This window comes from Oenanthe melanoleuca, chromosome 13, assembly GCF_029582105.1.
Source record: "Oenanthe melanoleuca isolate GR-GAL-2019-014 chromosome 13, OMel1.0, whole genome shotgun sequence".
In the NCBI taxonomy this organism is placed as follows: Eukaryota; Metazoa; Chordata; class Aves; order Passeriformes; family Muscicapidae; genus Oenanthe; species Oenanthe melanoleuca.
In genome coordinates, this window is record NC_079347.1 from 2,425,900 (window position 1) to 2,446,559 (window position 20,660).

Sequence of the window (20,660 nt, forward strand, 5' to 3'; positions counted from 1 at the left end):
CTGCGTGTGATGTGGGACACCACATGTCCGTGTGCTGGGGGCTGTCCCCGTGTGCTGGGGCTGCCCCCTCAGTGTCCCACACCTCCCCACACGCCAGGACTCCATGTGTCACCACATGATGGAACAGTGTCCTGTGTGTCCTCATGCACGAGGACTCGGTCCCCAATGATCCCAGTGTTGTGTGCCCCATGTCCCCATGTCCCCTGCCCAAGGACAGTGCTCCCCATCACCCCACGTCCCTGTGATCCTGTGTCCCCACATCCTCATCTCTCATATCCCTGTGTCCCCACATCCCCATCTGTCATGTCCTTGTGTCCCTATGTCACCCATGTATGTCCCTGTCCTCCTGTCTCCTTATGTCCACATATCCCCATGTCCCTGTGTCCTGTGTCCCCATGTCCCCATGTCCCTGTCTTCTCATGTCCCCTTGTCCCTGTGTCCCATGTCCCCATGACCCTGTGTCCCATATCCCTGTGTCCCCATGTCCCTGTCTTCTTATGTCCCCATGTCCCCGTCTCCCATGTCCCTATGTCCTCATGTTCCTGCCTCTCATATCCCCGTGTCCCCATCTACATGTCCCCATGTCCCTGTGTCACATATCTCTGTCACACGTCCCCGTCTTCCCACATCCTCATGTCCCCATGTCCCTCCCTCTCATATCCCTGTCTCCCGTGTCCCTGTCTCCCTGTGTCCCCTGTCCCTGTGTCCCCCTGTACCGTGTCCCTGTCTCCCTGTGTCCCTTGCCCCCCCGTCCCCCTGTCCTCTGTCCCTGTCTCCCTGTTCCGTGTCCCGGTGTCCCCCTGTTCCCCCGCGTCCCTCTGTCCCCGTGTCCCATCGCCCCTCCCACGCGTGCAGCACCGACCACCAGGCGGCGCTACAGCCCCGATGGGCGTGGCTCCATTACGTAATCAAGGGGCGGAGCCTGAGGCGGGGCCGCGTTGGGGGCGGGGCCGCTTGCAGGGTTGTGGGCGGGGCCTAACCGAGGGGTGTTGTCTGGGGGCGTGGTCAGTGGGGGCGGGGCGATCCCGGCCCGGCAGTTCCGGGCTCCGCACACGCGGGTCGGGGCGGCGGCGGTCGGGACCGGCACCGGGATCGGGATCGGCAGCGGCACCGGCACTGGGGAAGCGCAGCCATGCAGCCGCCGCCGCGCAAGGTGAGCGCGGGGCCGGGCCCTCCTGCAGCCTGAGCCTCCCGGGCTGGGGAAACGCGGCTGCGTTCGGGGGCCCTCGGGAGTCGGGGTACCCGGGCGGGGGGCAGCGCATCCCGGCAGCGCATCCCGCGGGGCTGAGCGCGGCCGTCCCGCAGGTGAAGCTCGCCCAGGAGCTGCGGGTCCATCTCCTGGAGCAGCTGTCGGGCCTGCAGAGCAAACAGCAGCGGGACGCCGAGCTGCTGGAGGACATCAGGTAGGAGGATATGTGACAGCCGGGTCGCTCTGAAACCGGGCAGCTCATCCTATGTGTGTGTGTGTCCCCAAAATGAGATGAAATAGCTCATCCCGTATATGTGTGTGTCCCCAAACTGAGCTGAAATAGCTCATCCCATATGTGTGTGTGTGTGTGTGTCCCCAAGCTGTGACCAGGCAGCTCATGCCACCAGTGTGTGTGTGTCCCCAAAATGAGATGAAACAGCTCATCCCGTGTGTGTCCCCAAGCCGTGACCAGGCAGCTCGTTGCGCTGTCCAGGGACGGGCATGGCTCACCTTGAGCCTGTCACCTCGAGGTCATGGCTCCATCACCCTCTGGGGTGGCCTGGTGGGGACAGGGTGGTGATGATGGGGACACAGGGGGATGGTGGCAGGAGGGGTGGGAGGGACGGCCCATCCCTGCCCCTCTCTGTGTGTCCTCTCTGTGTCCCCTCTCCCCCCAGGTCCTACAGCAAGCAGAGGGCCACCATTGACAGGGAGTACGGGCAGGTAAGGGGATGCCAGGGGATCCAGGATCAATGTCCTGGGCAGCCCAGGCCCCGTGCTGCCTGCCTGGGGCAGGAGCTGGGCACGGCCCCACGCAGGCAATGGACAGCCTCGGAAATCATCCGAGCGTGGAGTGTGGCTGCTCCGTGCTGGCCCTGAGGGTGGTAGCAGATGGTTCATCCTGCCAGGAGGATCCTGAGCACGTTCAGCACCCGCTGGGGGTTCTGCTGAGCTCAGCATGGCCCAAACCTTGGGTGTTTTGAGAGCCTGGAGGGAAAACCTTGTGGGGGGAGGAAACCGCTGGCTCTGCTGCCTGCTGGGTCATCGCAGGGCACTGCTCTGAAATGTCAGTTTGGTTTGGATGTGAGATGGCCCTGCAGCGTCCCATGGGGATGCAATGCAGCAGAATTGTGTCCCCCCCCTTCCTGCAGCTGGTGTCCCTCACACCCCCCAGGCTGGGGGTCACTGTCCCCCCAGGGTTGGGGTCTTGCTATGCTTGGCTTTGCTGGGGCTCCTCTACTCCTCTCTGTAGCCAGTGTCCCTGGCTGATGTCCCCTTGCAGGTGCTCTGTCCCTAAAGCCACAGTGGGGGGGGTCCTTTCGTTGTGGTGGCTGCCCCCTCAAAGAGATTCTCTCATGGGATTCCTGCTGACACTGAGCCACGGGATGTGTGTGTCTCTGCTCTGGGGAGACATGTGTGTCCCCAGTCCGTGGGGTGGGCAGAGCCCAGATTTGGGCCCAGAGGGGGGTGCTGGGGTGCTCAGCAGGGTCAGGGAGTGATGCCAGGTGTGTCCACAGGCGCTGCAGAGGCTGGCGAGCCAGTTTGTGAAGAGAGACTGGCAGCGGGGCCGTGGCGAGGCCGGCGACTCCAGGTGGGCAGGGGACAGGGACAGGGCTGGGGACAAGCATCTGGGGCTGGCTGTGCCCACCCATGGCTCTCCCAGCTTGGAGAGATGCTTAATGCCAACCAGGATTTAGGTATCACCAAACTCCAGCGCCCTTCAGTCCTGCTGGGCACCCCCAAAAGCTGTGCAGGGGCAGGGAGCAGCCAGCCCTGTGTTCACCCCGTGCCCACAGGAGCGTGGCCGCTGTCTGGAAAGGCGTCATCGAGGGGACGGCGCAGGCGGGGCAGCTCCGTGTCACCGCCTCCGAGAGCCACCGCGCCCTGGCCGCCGAGGCCGCCCGCAGCGCCCGCCTGGCCAAGGAGAGGGCGCTCAAGAAGGTACCGGGACACGGACGTGCCCCCTGTGCCCGGGCAGCGGGGACAGCTGTCCCCCCCCAGCTGACGCTCCCCGCAGGGCATCGAGCGGCTGCAGAAGGCGCAGGCGGAGCTGCTGGAGACGGTGAAGGAGCTGGACAAGGCCAAGAAGCAGTTCAGCCACCTGCGGCGCAGCAGCGAGGTGGCCAAGGACAAGGCGGCCGATGTGGAGGCGCGGTGAGTGGGGCACTCGGGGCTGGGGGCTGCTGTGGCTCTGGGGTGGTCTCATACCCCTTGCCATCCTCCCCAGCCTCCGGAAGAGCGACCGGCGGATATTTCACACCAAGGCCAGCCTGCAGAAGCTCAGTGCCAAGGTGAGCGGGGGGTTGGCAGGGTACCTGAGTGGGTGGGTGCAGGGCACCATCACCAAGCCTCACTGTGCACATCCCCACAGTTCTCAGCACGACTGGCTGAGCACTCGAGGCAGCTGGCAGGGGTGCAGAACGAGTACAGCTTCGCCCTGGTGGCTGCCTCTGCCCACCTGGAGCATTACCAGCGTGTGGAGCTGCCCGCGGCCATGCAGGTAGGAGATGCCCAGAGCCATCCCCAGGGTCAGGGCTGGCTACTCTGGGGGCTCAGGGATGCTCCAGTGAGGGGATGTGGCAGTGCTGGGGGGGGTTCCCACCTGCTTTCCCCCAGGCACTGGACGGGGACCTCTACGAGCGGCTCCGGGAGCATTTGTCAGCTGCCAGCCGGACGGAGGTGGAGACCTGCCGGGCCACCCGGGACTGGTTCCAGGGTGTTGTGGAGGCATCTGCACGGGTAATGGCCCCATCCCACCAGCTGGGTGGGACAGGAGGGCACATCTGAGCCCCCAGCCCCACGCTGCTCCCCTGCTGCAGGTGTGCTGGGAGCAGGACCTCCTCCTCTTCCTGCAGGACCACCCCGCCTTCTCCCTGGCGCCCCAGCAGCGCTTCCAGCTTGCCGGGCTGGAGGAGGTGAGTGGAGGGGGTCATACAGCAAGGTGGGGTCTGCCCAGCCACCCCCTTGTCACCCCCATGTCCTTGCCCAGGTGTGCCTGCTGCCACCAGCGGACGACGGGGCCAGCCTGGAGAAGGAGGCGCGGCGCTGGGCCACGCGGGTGGCCCGGGACCACAAGAACAGGGCTCACAGCGAGGAGGTGGGGCTGTCCTGCCCCACAGAGCACCGCGGGGCTCAGGGAGGGGCTTTTCCAGCCCCTCTGAGCTGTGGGTGCCCACCCAGGTGCTGCAGCGGCTGGAGGCCAGGAGGCAGCAGGGGCCGGAGGCGGAGGCGGCGGCCGTGGAGCGGCAGGTGGAAGAAGCGAGGGAAAACATCCGGAAAGCAGAGGTGGGTGAAAGCCAGGGAGCTTGGGGTGCCTTCGAGGTGGGTCACCCCCAGGGTGGGGGATGTAGGGACAGGGAGGGGATGCTGCACTGGGGGTGTGGCGCTGCTATCCTGGGCTCTGTGACAATGCCGGGTGTCCCCAGGTGAGCCGAGTGAAGGCCGAGGCACGGCTGGCACTGCTGCGGGCGGCAGGGCTGGATGTGGACGCCTGGCTGGCCGGGGCCATGGTGGGGACGGGCGAGGAGACCCCCACGGGGCTGGACCCGGCCGAGTTCGATGACTACGAGGACAGTGACGAGGCGGATGAGGACGATGAGCCTGGGCCTGCTGCTCGCACCTACCCCTACACCTGCCGGGTGATCTTTGGCTACCAGGTACGGCCCTGCCTGCCCGGCCCTCACCCTGCCTGCCCAGGGGTGGCACCTCAGCCTCTCTGCCACTTTGTCCCCGTCTCCTGCAGGGCTGCCAGGCGGATGAGCTGTCCATCAGCCAGGGCGAGGAGCTAGAGATCATCGAGGATGGGGATGCAGAGGAGTGGGTGAAGGTGGGAGCAGGCTGAGACCCCTTCCATACCAGGGAACACCTTTTTTCTGGCTCCACTCTGGGATGTTCACGTGGTTTCTGCCTTGTCAGGCTCGGAACAAGGCAGGGCAGGTCGGCTATGTCCCTGAGAAGTACCTGCTGTCGCTGGGATGTGACTCAGGGGCTGGGCTGGGCCTCCCAGGACCCTCTGCCTTGCACCGCCAGCTCTCCAGCATCATGGCTGCAGAACTGGTGCTGGAGCCTGGAGGTGGGTGCTGGGCATCCCCCCCACCCCAGGGAGAGGGATGGGATCCAGAGGGCGCTGATCCCCCTCTCCCCTCTCCCCACAGCCTGGCTGGTGCGAGCCCTGTACGACTACGAGGGGCAGAGCCCCGAGGAGCTGAGTTTCCCTGAGGGGGCCATCATCCGGGTGCTGCCCCGCGCCCCCGGCGAGGTGGACGACGGCTTCTGGACCGGAGACTTCGATGGCCGCGTCGGCGTCTTCCCCTCGCTGGTGGTGGAGGAGCTCACCGGGGCCCGCGAGGCAGCGGGGCAGGTCGGTGCCAGGAGGGTCCTTGTTTGCATGGGCAGCCCCCCATGGTGCATGACAGGGTGAAGACCCCCCTCCCACCATTCCCCCTTCCCACCATTCCCGTCCCTCTTGGCTGTGTCTTCCCAGGAGCTGCCGTCACCATCCCCTCCGCCCTTCTCCCCTCCCGGCCTCGCGCCCGGGGCCAGCCTGGTGCCCAGCCCTGCTCCTGAGACTGCGCTGGCAGGTGAGTGCTGGGGAAGCTGGGGAGGGGCTGGGGGAGCCCCAAAAGGCAGGCTGAGCTGCTGGCTTCTCCCAGGTTGCCGGCAGGATGGCACCAGCAGCGGGCAGAGCTCTCCAGACCTGGCAGCCACGCGCTTACGGCCGGTAAGTCCCTTCATTTTGGGGTGCTGTGACCCCGAAACCTGCCCCAGCCCTTCTGTAATGGAGCCACCCGTGTTTTTTGGGGAGTCTCAAGGGGAGTGAGTGGCCTCAACATGTTGGCACCACTTCCCTCCCTCTCCCTTTCCCTCTCCTCTCCCTGTCTGCAGCTCCGTGCGCCGCCCCCGCCGCCCGGCAGAGCCCCCGAGCCCGACCCCGAGCTCCACTTCAGCTGATCCTGTGGGCCCCCCCAGCCCCCAAAAAGCTTTTCCCAAGCAAACCATCACAAACCATCCCAGCAGCAGGGGCTGGTGCTGCCCTGTGCCCCGAGCTGGTCTCTCCAGGGGCTGCATCCTGCCCAGTGCTGCTTGCATCCCAGTACAGCACCCAGACCCCCTTTTTTGGGGTGCCCAATGCCACAGCCAGGCCTCCTCTCACCCCCCTCTTGCCTCTGCCCCTCCTGCCTGGCATTGCCCACGCTCTCCCAGCACAATCCTGATTCCTGGGGGTCTCATCTCTGCACCCCAGCAGCCCCCACAGGCAGCAGTGGGCGTGGGGGGCTGTTGCCAATAAATCCCGCTGGCCCTGGCGAGGGGTTCAGCAGCTTTAATGGTTGTAGCTCGTCTATGTACAGGGCGTTACACACCGAAGCTCCGGGGGCTGGCCTGGCCGGGGGCCATCCCGCCCCCAGCGCCGGGCTCCGGCCCCTCCTGTGCCTGTGAGATGGGGCTGGCAGCTCCTCTCTCCGCCAGCATCTCCGGGGACCTGCCGCTGCAGGATTTGTGCCTGTGCCCGCTCCGTGGCAGGGGTGCCCGGCTGGGGGGGGCTGTGCTCTGTGCTGAACGTGCCGGGTGGGTCTGGGGGTGCTCCATCCCTGCCCCTCGCCACGGTCCCCCCGGATCCTCGCCCCGGGGCTGGGGGCCGCGGGGGCAGCGGGCTCTGGGTGCTGTCCTGCCCCTGCCAGCCCGAGGGTCCCTCGGGGGGTGTCCGGTGACCTCGGGGAGGGGGCGCTGGGCGGGACTCGGGTTCCTATTGCCGATGGGATGAAGGCTGGCGCCGAGTGCGGCTGTCGCTGTCGCTGTCGCCGGCGCCGCTCCGGCCATGCCAAGCGCGAAGCTGCCCACCCGGGGCCGGGCACGGCTTCCCCACGGCAGAGCCCCCCCAGCCCCGCGGGGCCCGGGGGCTGCGCGCCTCCCGCGCTCGCTGCGGCCGGCAGCGGAGAGGAGCTGCGGGGACAAGGCAGGGTGCTGTCCCCACAGCCCTGGCACTTCCCGGCGTCACTGTGTCCCGACCCCCTGGAGAAAGGGTTCATCCCCTCTCCATCTCCCAGCCGAGAGCCACCAGGGCGGGGACACTGGCGGTGCCCTCCCGCCTCCCCTACCCCAGACATTGTCCCAGGGGCGGGGGACAAGCACTCACGTCACACACGGTCCTGCTCCGCGGCGCTGGGCTCCTGTGGGGTGGAGGAGGGATGTCAGCGCTCCCTTGGGAGTGGGTGCTGGGCTGGGGGTGCCCCTTGGAGAACCCCACTGAGTGTCCAGGAGCAACTACAGCCCAGGCACCATCTCTGCCCTCCCCATCACCTGCAGGACGGGATGAGCAACAGCCAACACCCCTCGTGCTGGCTCTGACTGCAGCTGAGGGGATGGGGGAGGGCTCAGGGCTTGGTGACAAACATCCCAGGGAGGTGCCATCACTGTTCTGCTGCTCCATGTCCTGGAGCACCCCAGCACCATGTGCAGCATCCAGGGCAAGAGCCTGGCACTGTGCAGGGACAGACATCACCATGTGCCTGGGCTTCCCTGCATGCCACTGCTTCCCCAGGGATCAGAGGGATCACCCAAGGTTCAGTGGGACACAGCAGGACCTGTCACCACCTCCCCAGCCCATCAGCTTTATCCTGCCATGGGCTGCCCTTCTCCATGGAGCAGCTCAAACCTTCCAGCCTGGTCACCAAAGAGGGAAACTGTGGGATCCTGCTTTGTCCTTATCCAGCCTCCAGCCAGGCACCTTTCCCAAGCCTCTCCTGTGCTGACCCAGTCCTGCCCCATCCCACCCCCTGCCAAGGGCCTCTGGCATGTGCCCAGCCCGTGGAGCTCCTGCACAACCTGCCCCAGGGGATCTCCATGGCTTTGAAGCATGCCAGGAATTTTACCCAGGCATTTGGCTTCCTTTTTCTGCCAAGTGTGCCCTGGTGCTGGTTTTGTGAGGCAAGCCAAGACCAGCTCCTTGGGCTGTTGATGTTACACAGGGGGTGTCTCCCAGCCCCCTTCCATGAAAATCACTTTTTCCCAGCTGCAGAACCAGGAGTGAGTGCGTGAGCCTGTGAGTGAAATGCTGGTTGTCTGAACCAGCACTGCCAGCCTCGTTTGCTCTTGGGTAACAGCACAGAGGAAATTCCAGGAAGAAAATCCCCTTGAACTTTCCAACCCTTCCAGCAAGGTGGTTGGGTGGGATATTGGGAGATATCAGGGTGCTGGGAGCTCCAGGGAGGGTGAGCTTTCCTCCTCTCTGAGCACAGCTCCTCAGGAGCCAAAAAACAGCCAAGAAATGACCACTTGGCTTCACCATTTCCTGGCCTTCAGGGTAAGAAAGGCTCCTGGAGAAATCTGTCCCTTCCTGTTCCTTGCTGGCCACCATCGAGGTTAGGTTTGGGGGTACACCACGTGCAGCAGTGGAGCTCCCCAGGTCAAAATCCCAATGAATGTTCCCAAAGGGCTCAACCACAAAGGAAAAGGAGGAACCAGCAGCAGGTCTGAAGCAGGGTGGGACGTGTCACAGTCAGAAAATGGCTGGGAAATCCAGCCCAGGGGACCACACGGGGATGAGGAAGAGGAGGAACATACCTGCTGCCTCCCGTCCTCCCCTCCGGGCTGTTTCCTGCTGCTGTCGTCTCTCCCCAGCTCCTCAGGCTGTTCCTGCAGACTCAGGCTCCCGTGAATATCCGACACTTCATCTGCCGACTCCAGTCCCATCTCCTCCAGGCAGATGCCGCCTCCCTCCCTCGCCAGCTCTCCTGGGATGTTGGGACTCGATGCTCCCAGCGCTGGCATGCTCATCAGCCTCCGCTGGCGGCCTGAGCTCCCAGGGGCAGAGCCAGCATCCTGCAGGGACCCCGCCGTGCCGGACCCCGCCGTGCCGGACCCCCCGCCCGCCCTCCGGCTGTCTCGGCTGCCGGAGCTGGCCGCAGGGCCCGCGGCTGGGCTGGCAGACAGGCTCGGCTCGGTTCTGCCGCCCTGGGTGCCCGTGTGGATGGCTCCGTTGTGCAGGCCACCCGTGGGGACAGTCCCGTTGAGAGCCCGCTCCCGCTGCAGCCTCTCGCTGCTGCGCTCCAGCTCCTCCGTGCTCGGCTGCCGGCTGCCGGCGGGCAGCGCCCCGTCCTGCTGCTCCTGCACAGGGGGTTTCTTCCCGATGTGTGTGACACGGAACCTGCAATGGGGACAGGACAGAGCAGTCTTCTCCGTGCTGTCTTCCCCCTGTACCTCCAGCCCCGGATCTCCTCTCTTTGCTGTGATCTCCCATTCAACGCCCCCAAACTCATTTTTCCCTTCATTTCGAGCAAAACAAACAGAAAGCAAGGTGGAGCACAGCTCTTGGAAATGCTCCGAGACAACCTGGGTAACACTGCCCTCAGTGAGGGCAGGGACAGAATTTGGCAGGTTTGGATACAGGGATCAAAGGTTGAAGGAGTTGTTTGGCTAAAATCTGGCAGAGTACGTTTTGCACCATCCCCTGGAGGGGTGGGTTGTACCTGAGTGGTTCACCAAGGCTCCACCATGAGCAGGTAACAGCTCCTGGGTGGGCAGGAGAAAAGCTGCAGAAATGGCTCTGACACCCTCAAAGCATAGGTTAATAATCAGGGGTGATGCAACATTGCACCTGGGGAGAAGAGGGGAGTGAGGGACCACAGACTCATGGAATGGCTTGGGTTGGAAGGAGGTCCTAAAAGATCATCCAGTCCCACCCCTTGCCATGGGTAGGGACACCTTCCCTTCAACCTGGCTGCTCCAAGCCTCATCCAGCCTGGCCTTGGACATTCCCAGGGATCCAGGGGCAGCCCCAGCCTCTCTGGGCACCCTGTGCCAGGGCCTCACCACCAATTTCTTTCCAATATCCCTTCTAATCCTGCCCCTGGCAGCAGAGAGCCATTCCCCCTTGGCCTTGTCCCAAATCCCTCTCCAGCTCTCTTGGAACCCCTCTAGGCACTGGAAGGGACTCTAAAGCCTCCCTGGAGCTCTCTCCTGTCCCAACTCCCTCAGCCTGGGAGGGGTAAGGTGTCAGCAAAGCCTGAAAGTCTGAATTGTCATTGTGCTGATGGTGACACACAATGACTCCTCCTCACCAGCTGGACCAGCAGACAGGAAATCCCCACAGTGAGCTGGTGTCCAGCCAGAGCACTCCAAGGCCACCATTGAGACCTTGTGCAGCCCATGGCTCACCCACATGGATCACACATGGAAAAGACTATGGGCCTGGCTCTGGCACAGTTTCAGAAAGTTCAGGAACTGCTGCTGTGGGGAGAAGAGCAAGACACAAAGGTCAAGCACGTTGCAGCAGTGCTGCTCCAAAGGAAAAAGCAGAGAGGTCCAAAAGATAAAACAGATGCCAGGTGAGTTGGCAGAGGTGGAGGAGCCCAGCCTGTGGACAGCAGCAACCCCTCAGCAGGGTCAGAAAGCTGCTCAGGATTGGGAAGGCCAGGAAGAGAAAAGCTCCAGCTCCAGAGAAGGTTCCCACAGGACTGCTCAGGTCAGGCCAAGCAGCAGCAAATGTGACCTTTCAGGTCTGTCCAGATATTTGGAGATAAGACACCAGCACTGCGATTTGGAGAGACCAAAGGATGTTCTGGTCCTGGAGAGGGACAGGAAGGAGACACAAGTGACAGAATCATTTCTTGGTAATGCCATTGAGCAATGCCATGGAAGAGTTGGGCGTGGATTCAGGGAGCAGGAAGGGCTTGGACTGGACAGGGCACAAGAGGTAATGTAGCCAAACTCTGGCTGGTGAGGAAAACTGTGGCAGAGGAGCCCTGGCTGCCTCATCAGCATCCCTGGGGTTGGGTTCAGCGGGATGTGACTCAATCTGTCTGATGGGGCTGAGGACATGGGGTCAGACACAGATGTTTTATGGACCAGCTCTACCACTGACTGGTTGAGTGGTAAATTATCCTATTCCATACACAACCCTGATTGCCGCAGAAGTTTAGAACAATTTAGGTGCAAAAAGCCCTCAGGAGGTCTCCAGCCCAGATCCCTGCTCATATCTTGGCCCCCTCCCATCGTCAAGCACTTTGCTCAGAGCCCTGCCCAGTCAGGTTTTGGAAATCTTCAGGGATGGAGATTCCTCCACACTTCAGGGCCCTGATGAGGGCTGCACCATTCTCATGGCAGAACAGTTTTTCTTTGCATCTTTTCTGGATTTCTCTGGATTCGTGGCCATTGCCTCTTGCCCTTCCCAGTGCATCTCTGAGGATAGTCTTGTTCCATCTTCATTTAAACCCCACCCATGCTTTGGGAAGTGTTAGAGGACAATTAGATCATCCTTTTCTAATTTTCCAGGTTAAAATATCCTCCTCAGATGCCCCATACTGCATCCTGGATCTTGGGGACTTCCACAGCTCCCATCCATTTCACTCCTGGACCAGTGCTCATTCTCTGTAGGAGGGGGCTGGACTCTCAACCACTACATCCAAGGCAAAAATAATACCAAAAATCAAGGAGAACAAGACCTGAGGGTGTGTCTTTAACTCTGGAGGTGGGTTAAAGAAGCTCTGTTTTGTAGGCTCAGTGATGAGTTCAAAGTACTTCAAGATATTTGTCATAAATAAGACACAAGAAGGGCAATCCTGGAAAAGGATCTGGAGGAGAAAAGGGGCCAGCTTGGAAATAAGAAGCAGAATTTGGAGGTGGGAATGTACCTCACGGGCACATAGGTCCTTTAGCAGCTGGACCTTGTACCAAAGAGATTCAGGAGATATGGGATGGTTGCCCTGTGGAGAAGGCTGGGATATTAAGAGGGTTAAAGAGAAAATAACAGGAACTGAGAGAAAAGGTGCCTTTGGGAAAGGAGAGCATCTTGTCCAGCACTCTGAGTGCTGAGAGGAGACTTGGAAGAGCACGAACAAAGGACAGGGAGGAGTGGATGGAGCTGGGCACCAGCCAGGGAATGAATTAGTGGTGAGTACACAACTGTGCAGAGCCCTGGCCGGCTGGGCACCACCTCCAAGGACAGCAATGGGCAGGGGGGAGCCAGGAGCTGCCAGTGCCCACAGGATGTGATCTGAGCTGCAGTTCAGCCTGGGAGGCCCAGCAGGTCACCCTGCTTCTCCAGCTCCCCAGAAAGCCCAGCTCACCTCCCTGCTGAGGCTCCTGCCCGTGGTGGTGGAAAAAATCCACAGGATAGGGAACAGGGAATGGCTTCTCACTGCCAGAGGGCAGGGCTGGATGGGATATTGGGCAGGAATTGTTCCCTGGGAGGGTGGGCAGGGCTGGCACAGGTGCCCAGAGCAGCTGTGGCTGCCCCTGGATCCCTGGCAGTGCCCAAGGCCAGGTTGGAAAGGGCTTGGAGCAGCCTGGGATGGTGGAGGTGTCCCTGCCATGGCAGAGGGCTGGAATGAGATGAACTTTGAGGTCTCTTCCTACCCAAACCATTTCAAAATTCCCTGCCTGCTGTGGCTCAGCATTCCCATGAAAGGACTGTCTCTCTGGACCACAACATGAAGTTTCCTCAAGGCTCAAGCCCTGAACAAAGACCTTGTACACAACCTGAGCACGGCAGAGCTTTGTGTCTCACCACGGTGGCCATGCAGGGACCAGCAGTTCCTTGTCACCCTGCCCCAGGTGTCACCACAGCCAGAGGGAGCCAAGCCCAGGAAGACTTTGCCAAGCATTTCTGCTGGGGAATGGGGCAGCCTGGGCGAGCCCACAGACTGTTCTACAGGTTAGTGACTACACAGAGACCACAGGAAGATCAGGAAGTCCCCTGAGGTGAAACCAGGTGGGGACTGGGAAGTGTTTGTGGGAAGTATCAGGAACACTCCCCTATTCTTACATTGCTGCTGTGTCATCTAATTACAGACATGGTGTGAGGCAGTGACCTGGAGCAGCACAGCCCCTCTTTCATTCTCAGAAGGTCCTGCCTTGTAGCTGGGACATGCTGTCCCCTCTGCCCCCCACAGTGAGGTCCCTAAATCCCCCAGCTGGGCAGCAAGGGCCCAGCTCACACCAGGCTGGGACAGCAGGCTCTGAAAGGACATGGAGCTGGGGCTGTGCCCAGCACTGACTCAGCAGGAAAACCCAGCTTGAGTCACCTTCCCGGGGAAGGAGGGAAGCCACCAGCCTGCCACATACCACAGGCATTTCCAGGTGCAGGAACCAGCTGGCTCCTCAGGAGCTCCAGCTGCAGAGCTGCTGCTGAACGCACAACAGCAGGAGGGAAAGCAGGGAAGGAGCAGGAGGACAGAGGAGAGCCCATGGTGCTCATTCCAGCAGACAAAGCTCATTGGGGTACCTGCCCACTGAGAAGACAGTGGTCTCTCCAGGAAGCATCCTGCTTTTGCCCTCCTTGGACCTGCCCTGGCGCTGCAGTGGGTGCCTCTTCCTCCTGCTGCAGTGGATGCAGGGGGCCTGCGTGGAGCCCAGGTGCACCGTGTGGTGGTGAGGGGGGCCCCCGTCCTGGCTGCTGCTGTGGGGACAAAGGCTGCAACAGAAGGACATGACAGCTTGTGTCACCTCAGGGAGACACAACCCTGCACAACCCTGTCCAACCCTGGTGCAGCCCCCCTGCAGCAAGCCCTGGCTCTGAGGGAGCCTCTGCTGGGATGGGAAAGAGGAAGAGCTGTTCCACTTGGCAGTGGGGTGAAGCACTCCTCAAAATCCCCAGGAGAGCAGAACTCCCCATTGGGAAGATGCTTTGTAGCAGCTGGAAAGGGGCTGCTTGTCCCTCACCTGGGCACTGGTACTGGCACTGGCACATCCCCTTCATTTTCCCCCAACATCTCCTTGAGGGCCTCCACGTTTGCTGAAGAGAGAGGGAAAAATGGGAATGTGTGAGCCAAAGTGGCCAGCATGGCTCCAGGCTGGCCCAGGGAAATGCTCACCTTGGTTTTGGATGATGCACCTCACAATCTTCTCCACGGTGTCGTCGTTCTTCTCGTCATCGTCATCTGAAAAGAGAAAACTGAGTGGCACTGAGGGCTGGGATGTGGGATCTGCTCACTCATCCCTTCCCAGGAGCAGCTGCATCAGCAGAGCTGCTGGAGAAGCCTCGTGTCCCCTGTCACACTGGGAAGCCACAGGGGAACAGCAGATCCTTCATGCTGGAAAGAAAGGGCTGAGCCAGCAGCTACGTGTGCAGGGAGAGGGGGTTGTGTTCCTCCTTCAGAACTGGGGAGCACCTGGGGAAAAAGTTCCAAAAAGTTGAAAGAAGTGGGTCCTTGTCCAACCCTGGAGTCTCTGGCTGCAGAGTACTGCAAGTGCTCAAGGGTCCAAGGGTAAACAGGGCACATCCTCAGAAAATAAACCCTCTGAGACCCACTGAACACAGAAATGGTGAACACACTCTGACAGGGAGAGCCCCAGAGCTGCACACTGATAAAAGCTTAAAAGACTCTTCTGAGCAATCTTGGTGCCTGCTCTGCTGTGGAATTCATCCACAGCATTCACATCAACCTGCTTCCAGCTGCTGTTGGAGGCAGGAGGCCTGGAGGGACAGACCTCCAGCCTGGTCAGCAGTGGGACATGTCCCTGGGAGCAGGAGGCATGGATGGATGGATGGATGGATGGATGGATGGATGGATGGATGGACCGACCTCCTGCTGGCCTGGAGGGATGGATGGATTCCAGCCTGATCAGCAGTGGGACATGTCCCTGGGAGCAGGAGGCATGGATGGATGGATGGATGGATGGATGGATGGATGGATGGATGGATGGACCGACCTCCTGCTGGCCTGGAGGGATGGATGGATTCCAGCCTGATCAGCAGTGGGACATGTCCCTGGGAGCAGGAGGCCTGGATGGATGGATGGATGGATGGATGGATTCTAGCCTGGTCAGCAGCAGGACATGTCCCTGGATGCAGGCAGGAGCTGTGGCCTGGCAGGCAGCTGCCTCAAAGACTCAAGGGCTGCTACCATGGTTTGGAAGCCCATGGAGATGTTTCCCTGGGCTGTGGTGTCTCTAGAGGGCAAAGCCCATCCTGGAAGGTTCTGACACTGTCTGCATGTCATGTACAGCCAAGACACTGAAGCCAGAGGAGCACAACCATGGACACCTGGAAGCTCTGGCTGCATCTGTGGGTGAGCTGGAGGAGCCACGTTTCCCCGCCGAGCACAGGCAGCGGCAGCAGGAGCTGCTGATCCTCCCCAGCACTGATGGCACACGGGAGCTGGAGGAGTTCTGGAGCACCATGTGGCTGTTCCCAGCCTGGGAAGCAGCCGGGGGAATGTGTGTTCCCCACTTGAGCAGACTCAGGAAAGCACGGAATGACAGAGCTCGCTTGGGCCAGGCACCCACGCTCGATGCGGCAGCCACTTCCCAATCCAAGCATCCCAGAGCAATGGGAAAAAATCCCTGCAGGTCCCTTCCCCTTCCAGCAACACCCTGTTTCTCTGGTCTGCATGAGCACAGCAGGGACTGGAAGAAGACATGGCCAGTAGCCAACACCAGCTGGCTCCCTGCCAGACATCCTAATGCCCAAGGGGCAGAGAGACAGCTCGTGCTCCACCTGGGAGAGGTTTTCCTTCAGGGAACGGGGCCTGTGATTGAGATGCTGGGGATTCAGCAAGCCCTGGATGTTCATCAGAATTACCTTTTGGTGATAATGCTCCTTTGGGAAGGGCCAGGCACTGCTTCCCACCTCCCTGTCACCTCCAGCCGTGTTCAGCTTGTGGATCTGGCCCTTCACACTCCCATCCCCAGGGAACACCGCGCTGCTCTCACCTCCCCAGCCCTTTTTCCCAGCCCAGCCACACGTGACAGGTAACCCTCCCAGCCCCATCCCACATCCCAGAAGGGTGGATGAGGAGCACCAGCCCACAGCAGGCAAAAGGCCGAGCCCCCACGGAGCCCCCATCCCCCAGCACTCACCATCCTGGAGCTCCTCCACCCCGTCTTTGTCATCTGGGTCAAGCTCGTCGCGGAAGGTCCGGCAGCGGTAACCCTTCTTCTTCAGGACATGGCAGATCAGGAACCCCACCAGCCCCATGACAAAGAAGACAAGGACGAGGAGGAAGACCACAGTGATGCCGTGCTGGGGTTCTGACTCCCCATCGCTGTGGTGGTGATGGTCTGACATGCGGATCTAGGAGAAGGAGGAAGGCGGGAGGTCAGACCCGGCGCTCACCCCCACCCTGTGCCCATCCTCCCCTTCCCCCTGCGGGGCAAGCGGCAGCTCCCAGCCGGGGCTGGCTGCCCAGGAGCCCCGCAGGATCCGCGGTGCGGAGGACAGGAGCGGCCGGAGGTGGCTCCTCGCGGTCTCCCAAGGACACTGCTCGCCCCCGGCAAGAGGCATCCCAAGGGCAGCGCTGGCGGCAGCGGGCCCCGGGCTGCGGCGCTGCCCCGTCCCTTCCCAAGGGCAGCGGGGCTCTGCGGCGGGAGCATCCCGCGGCTCGCCCTTGCCGGAGGATGGCTGAGCATCCTCCATCCGCGCCGCCCCTCCGCAGCCCTCGGTACTCACGGCCGCGGCCCGGCAGCGGTACGCGGGCTGGCGGAGGGCCGAGCCGCCGGCTGCTCCCGCAGAACCGAGCCGCTTCCTCCGCCCCGGCTCCGCTGGGCGCTCCCGGCTCCCTTCCCAAGGGCTCCCGCTCGCCGGCTCCGCTCCCCGGCACGGAGAAGATCCCCCCCCGCCTGTCCCCCGGCTCCGCTGCGGCGGTACCTGGGCCTGCGGTCCTCCGCAGCGCTCTCCTCGTCACCTTCACCTTCACCTTCACCTTCACCTTCACCTGCCTCCTAGCAACCCCGCATCCCCGCGGCTGGGGACCGCGGCCAGCATCCTCCGGCCCCCGGGCCCCGGCTCCCCGCCTGCCTTCCCCGGGAAGGAGCCAGCTGCTTCTGCCGCTCTCTGCCGCGCTCTGCCACAAGAGCACCCTCCTGTCCCGATCCCAGCAAAAAAAAAAAAAAAAAAAAAAAAAAAAAAAAAATCTCCGGAGCTGTTTCGGCGGCGGAAGGTGCAGAGCGGAGCTCGGGGAGATGCCGGAGGCTGCAGCAGGACACGCAGGAGCGCTGCTCAGGGAAGCTGCCGCCCGCCCCGGGGTGAATAACCTCACCCGCACGCGTGCCAGCCCCGAGCTCCCCTGGCACCCTCCTTCTCTTGATTTTTAGGGCACTGAGCCCTGGCGATGGGAGGCAGAAGGCTGGAAGTGAGGGCTCAGTGAGAGCAGGACGGATCGCACACCAGTGTGGGGGAGGAGAGGGGCGCAGGCACCCACACGGGCATCCCAGCTCTGAGGAGATGGTGGAAAACGAGCCCCGGGAGACTCCTGTGTCTCCCTACTTCCTAAAAAAGGAGTGGATAAGCCATTTGAAATCTCAAGCTGTGGTGGTCCCACGACCTCCTTCTCCATCTCCACCACATCTTCCTCACTCTGGGAAGCCTCACCCACCACTACTTTGCTAGGGGAAATTAGACCTGCTCCTCTCCATCCTTCAGCCAGTTCTCCACCCAAACCCTAAGGAGCACAAGCCTTGAAATCCCTCCCACCCCACCTCCACTGAACCGAGCACTGATCCATGCACACATTCCTCCCTGGGAATTGTCCCACTGGAGCCTCTCTTGCTGTGAGACAATCTGTGACTCCTCCAGGCTCTCAGCCCTGCCTTGCTGAGGACTCCTATCCCTGTCACAGGTGACCAAGTTGGCTCTCAGGAGCCTCCTCCATCAGCATGTCTTCAGGAGGTCACCACATCACAGGTGACACCCATCTGTCCGCTGTCCCGGCAGGGACACAGGCCCCAGGATGGAACGTCTGTGGCAAGAACAAGACTTTTCCTCCTGGATTGCTGGGCCGCAGGAGAGGAAAGATCTCCAAACCCTGCACCAACAAGCTGCCACAACACGCAATTTTCTGCTGAGAAGACCTCACAAAGTAAAACCTCTGAGGCAGTTTGCTCTTGCCCTTGTGTGAGCAGAGGGGGAACTGGCAGGTCCGGGCTGCTGCAGGGCCCTGAGGGGACGCAGTCGTGGTGAGCGAATTCCCGATCTCCTCGTGCCCACGCACGCTGTCCTGCACAATAAAATCGCTCTTTCTCCTCCTGGGCGTTCCCGCCCACCCAGCGCATTGCTGCATCCTGCCCCATTCCAGCTCCCCACCCCCTTTCCCGACTCCAGCCATGCCAAGCTGAGCAGGGCTCCCCACTTCGAGAGGAGATTCCCATTTTCCCCCAGCCTGTGGTGTCAAGGCATTTCCACAAGCTGGGGGACACAGCGTGGCCCTGCCTGTGGACAAACCCTGGCCTTTTTGGGGTGAACCAGATTGAGGAGGGGGTTCTGTTGCTGCTCCCTCCTGGCTCTGCAGCTGGATAATCCCATCTGATCGTGTTTCTCCTCCTGATTCTCCCAAGCAGGGATTGCCTGCTCCAGTCTCCATCCTCAGCATCAGTGTCCCTGCAGGGGCTCGGTCCTTGTCCCACTGCAGGACCCCGTTAGAATTTTAATGGTCCCCACACAGCACCTCACAGGTGACCCAGAAACCAGGACCCTGGCTCCTGTCTGCCCCAAAAGCAGCCAGCATTTGAGCCATGAATCCACACAACAGAGCTCTCCCTTCCAAGCAGGCTGGCCGTGGGGACAGAACCCTCGTGGGCTAAAGCCCCACTCCAAGGAGGCTCATGGCATGTCCACAGTCTGGGCTCTGCATCCTCTGTCCCATCCTGTGTGACCCCACCAGCCAAGGCAGTGGGGTCTGAGACACAGGACAGTCCAGCTGGAGCTCTGGGAGAGGCAGCTGCTTCTTTCTGCCTGCCCACCTCATCCAGCACCACCATTCCCTGCTCATTCTTCCCAGGGATCTCCTCGGGGCTTCCCTGAAGCCTTTGGAGGCTTCAGTCCCTCTCCAGGCATTGCCTGGAACCACTGGTGGCTTGGGAGGGAGGGGACAGAGCGACCGAGGAGAGGCTGGTGGGACAGAGCTGTCACCTGTCACCCTGTCCCCTGGCTGGCTCACGTTACCTCTGGTCTGCTCTTCTCCCGCACCTCCTCCGCAGCCACTGGAGCAAACATCACCCCACAACGATGAGAACACGTCCTTGTGGGGGCTCAGCCACCCTGACCCCGTGTGGCAGCTAAACGGGCTGGCCTGCCCAGATCAGGCTCCTCTTGGGATCTTCGCTTCGATGCTCAGGCTACAAATTGCTGTCGTGTCTGCAAAGCTGCTCCATCCCATCGTGTCAAGCTGAATCCTCAGCCGTACTTCGGCTTTTCAAACATGCCCAGCAGCTAATGGCCGTTCAACCACAGCCTGGTTTTGCTCTCTGAGCACAAAGAGCGTCTAAAAATATCCCTCTCTGATGCTGTCCTGCTCTGCTCCAACACCCCTGAAGATGCCCAGAGCAGTAACCAGCTTCCAGAAACGCAGCTCAGCCAGCAAAGCGATCCCAGCTGGAAGCAGGGATGTGTTTCTTCCTCCTCTCCTCACCCCTTTCTGCCAGCCAGGCGCTGGGACGTGCTGCCCGAGTGGCTCCATGTCCCCAGCCCGGCGTTATCTGGTGGCAGCAGCTGTGGAGCAGGGACGGGACACTCGTCATGAGGAGCAGCCACGCCGAGACGTCAGAGCTCCGGCGGTTCCCAGTACAGCCGTGGGGTTCAGCACGTTCAAATCCCAGCTACTGCCCACCGTGGGTGCTGGGCTCGGTGCCAGGTGACCTCTCTGGGTGTCCCCAGCCACAGCTGTGCCCTGTGGGGTCACGGTGAGAGGGTCCTGGGTCTCCTCTGAAAGTGTCCCTGCCCAATCCTGTCCCCTAAACCATCCTGTGATCCTTGCTCCATGCTGGAGCTGGGATCCTACAAGGAAACCCATCAAGGAGCGGTGTGGAGGGGGCAGAAATGTCATTTAACACCCCCACTATTTAATCACACCATAACACGCTGTCTCTTCCACCTGCAGCCAGCACAGCACCCAGAATTCCCTGCCATCCCACACCCCATCCCATACAGGAGGGAAGCTCCTCTTTCTGCTTCCATGGGGTTTTCATCCCCTGGAAATCCCAGCCTGGCATCCTCTGAGATGCCAGAGAACATCCCAGTGCCTGTCTGCCCATCCTCAGCCCCTCTCTGAGACCCTGCTGGGGTGAGCAGCCTGTCTCCAGCACACCTTCATCCCAAATTCCTGTCCCCATCTTCAGCCCCTCTCTGAGTTCCAGCCTGTCTCATCACAGCTTCATCCCAAGCTCCTGGGAAGTTTGGGAATGTTCCTGTCTGTGGGAAGCCATCAAGCAGCAGACTGCAGCATCAAGGATTGATTTTGGCTTGGTTTTCCAAACCTTTGGGCAAACTTCCTGCTCTGTCCATCCTTCCTGCTCTCCAGCCCACAAGGAGCAGATTTTTGCTGCCCTTCCCAGCCAGCACTGCTCACTTGGTCTTGTTTCCATCTTTTGTCAGCTCCAGGTTTTCCCCAGTTTTGCTGCCTCCTCACACCCAGCAATTTCCCACCCAACCTTTATCCTCCTCCAAAGGGTCCTTTCCAAAGGTCTGGAGGATCTGCACCCTCCCGGGGTGGTGGGACCTGGGCAGGGGACAGCTGGTGGTGGCAGGTCCCCATCCCTCAGG

At 61.4% G+C, this 20,660-nt stretch overlaps 2 protein-coding genes across 3 annotated transcripts; one reads left to right on the forward strand and one right to left on the reverse strand.

Moving 5' to 3' along the window:
• Positions 1–997: 997 nt before the first annotated feature.
• On the forward strand, positions 998–6,513 carry FCHSD1 (FCH and double SH3 domains 1). Of its 2 annotated transcripts, none has more exons than XM_056502004.1 (19): positions 998–1,153; positions 1,306–1,403; positions 1,867–1,912; positions 2,707–2,780; positions 2,986–3,130; positions 3,207–3,343; positions 3,417–3,480; positions 3,561–3,689; positions 3,806–3,928; positions 4,009–4,104; positions 4,179–4,286; positions 4,370–4,474; positions 4,615–4,845; positions 4,932–5,015; positions 5,105–5,261; positions 5,344–5,549; positions 5,673–5,769; positions 5,842–5,909; positions 6,074–6,513. In XM_056502004.1, exons 1-19 carry the CDS (start codon positions 1,133–1,135, stop codon positions 6,137–6,139), a joined length of 2,055 nt encoding a protein of 684 aa, XP_056357979.1. In that variant the 5' UTR covers positions 998–1,132; the 3' UTR covers positions 6,140–6,513. The 2 variants fall into 2 exon arrangements, with proteins under 2 accessions (XP_056357979.1, XP_056357980.1); XM_056502005.1 differs by having other exon boundaries at positions 1,030–1,153; positions 4,045–4,104.
• Positions 6,514–6,603: 90 nt separating this feature from the next.
• Positions 6,604–19,571, reverse strand: RELL2 (RELT like 2). Its single transcript, XM_056502006.1, has 8 exons — positions 19,065–19,571; positions 15,986–16,199; positions 13,999–14,064; positions 13,847–13,919; positions 13,410–13,598; positions 8,750–9,332; positions 7,323–7,356; positions 6,604–7,129 (listed from the first exon to the last, which is right to left on the reverse strand). The coding sequence occupies exons 1-7, from the start codon at positions 19,113–19,115 to the stop codon at positions 7,324–7,326; spliced, it is 1,209 nt and encodes a 402-aa protein (XP_056357981.1). The 5' UTR covers positions 19,116–19,571; the 3' UTR covers positions 6,604–7,129; position 7,323.
• Positions 19,572–20,660: the final 1,089 nt, after the last annotated feature.